Source organism: Sphaeroforma arctica, assembly GCF_001186125.1.
Source record: "Sphaeroforma arctica JP610 unplaced genomic scaffold supercont1.5295, whole genome shotgun sequence".
NCBI lineage: Eukaryota > Ichthyosporea > Ichthyophonida > Sphaeroforma > Sphaeroforma arctica.
Window position 1 is genome coordinate 1 of NW_014035263.1, and position 1,014 is coordinate 1,014.

The 1,014-nt window shown below is 44.7% G+C and overlaps 1 protein-coding gene across 1 annotated transcript; it reads left to right on the plus strand.

The window, feature by feature from the left end:
* Positions 1-487: 487 nt before the first annotated feature.
* Positions 488-706, plus strand: SARC_14915 (hypothetical protein; the record flags this gene model as incomplete). The annotated part of the gene is made up of 1 exon (XM_014290955.1): positions 488-706. A coding segment is annotated over one exon (219 nt), but the record flags the coding sequence as incomplete, so codon positions are not given.
* Positions 707-1,014: the final 308 nt, after the last annotated feature.

Sequence of the window (1,014 nt, forward strand, 5' to 3'; positions counted from 1 at the left end):
TACGTCTCTATTCGCACACTTGCACACAATATATATATATATATATATATTCTTCTCTATTCGCTCACTTGCACACACACACATACATACATATGTACACCTGCAACTGCATATGTACGTGTGTATCTGCATATATAACGATAAAAATGTATGCAGCTCGATCGCAAGCCTGAAGAACATCGGCTGCCATTGTTTGAGTTACCTACGTCCATCGTTTTTCACCTAATTGTTATATTTGAAGGCCATTTCGGCGCATGCCTTCCACATCCACACTCTCGCATTATAATATTTATCCAGGCCACCACATACATATTCAGACCCAGCCTCGCGCAACCATACAACTTTTCAGTACAATGCAGAGGTGTTCACTTGCGAGTACATTCTCAGATTGACACGCAAGTACACAATCCGATGCAATTCATAGATGATTGCTTGTGCATTGATATCCGAGCTAACGCACACCTTCGCAATCTGTTGCGATACAGAGATGTGGCTGGATCTCAAGCCCGCTGGACGGGTGCGCGTACGCTACCACTTTCTGGGCCGCCAGGATAAGGTAGAGACAGACTCTGACTGCCTCAAACATCTGATCATTGGGGTGGAGTGTGCGGATAACACGGTGCTTAGACTGGACCCAGATCTGACTATGATCTCCTATGGCAAGCAGAAGAAGCCGGAACGCATGCTGACGTGCGACATTAGAGACGTATGTGCGTGTATAGATCCATGTGTGTGTATGCCTACCGCACGTGTGGATATTTGCCAAAAGGACTGTTGCTTGATCATGGAATTGCATCGTACTAAGACTCAATTCAGATCCTGCTATACTACGTTCTCATATGGCAAGCAGCAATCGCCTAATTGTATTCTGACGGGTGTGTGATATTAGAGACAATTGTACCTGTTCCTATATATCGATGAGTCTTATATGTGACTTTTACGTACGTTGATATGTACGTTGATGTACGGCAAGCAGAAGAAGTCTGAACGCATACCGGCGTGTGGCATTAGAGA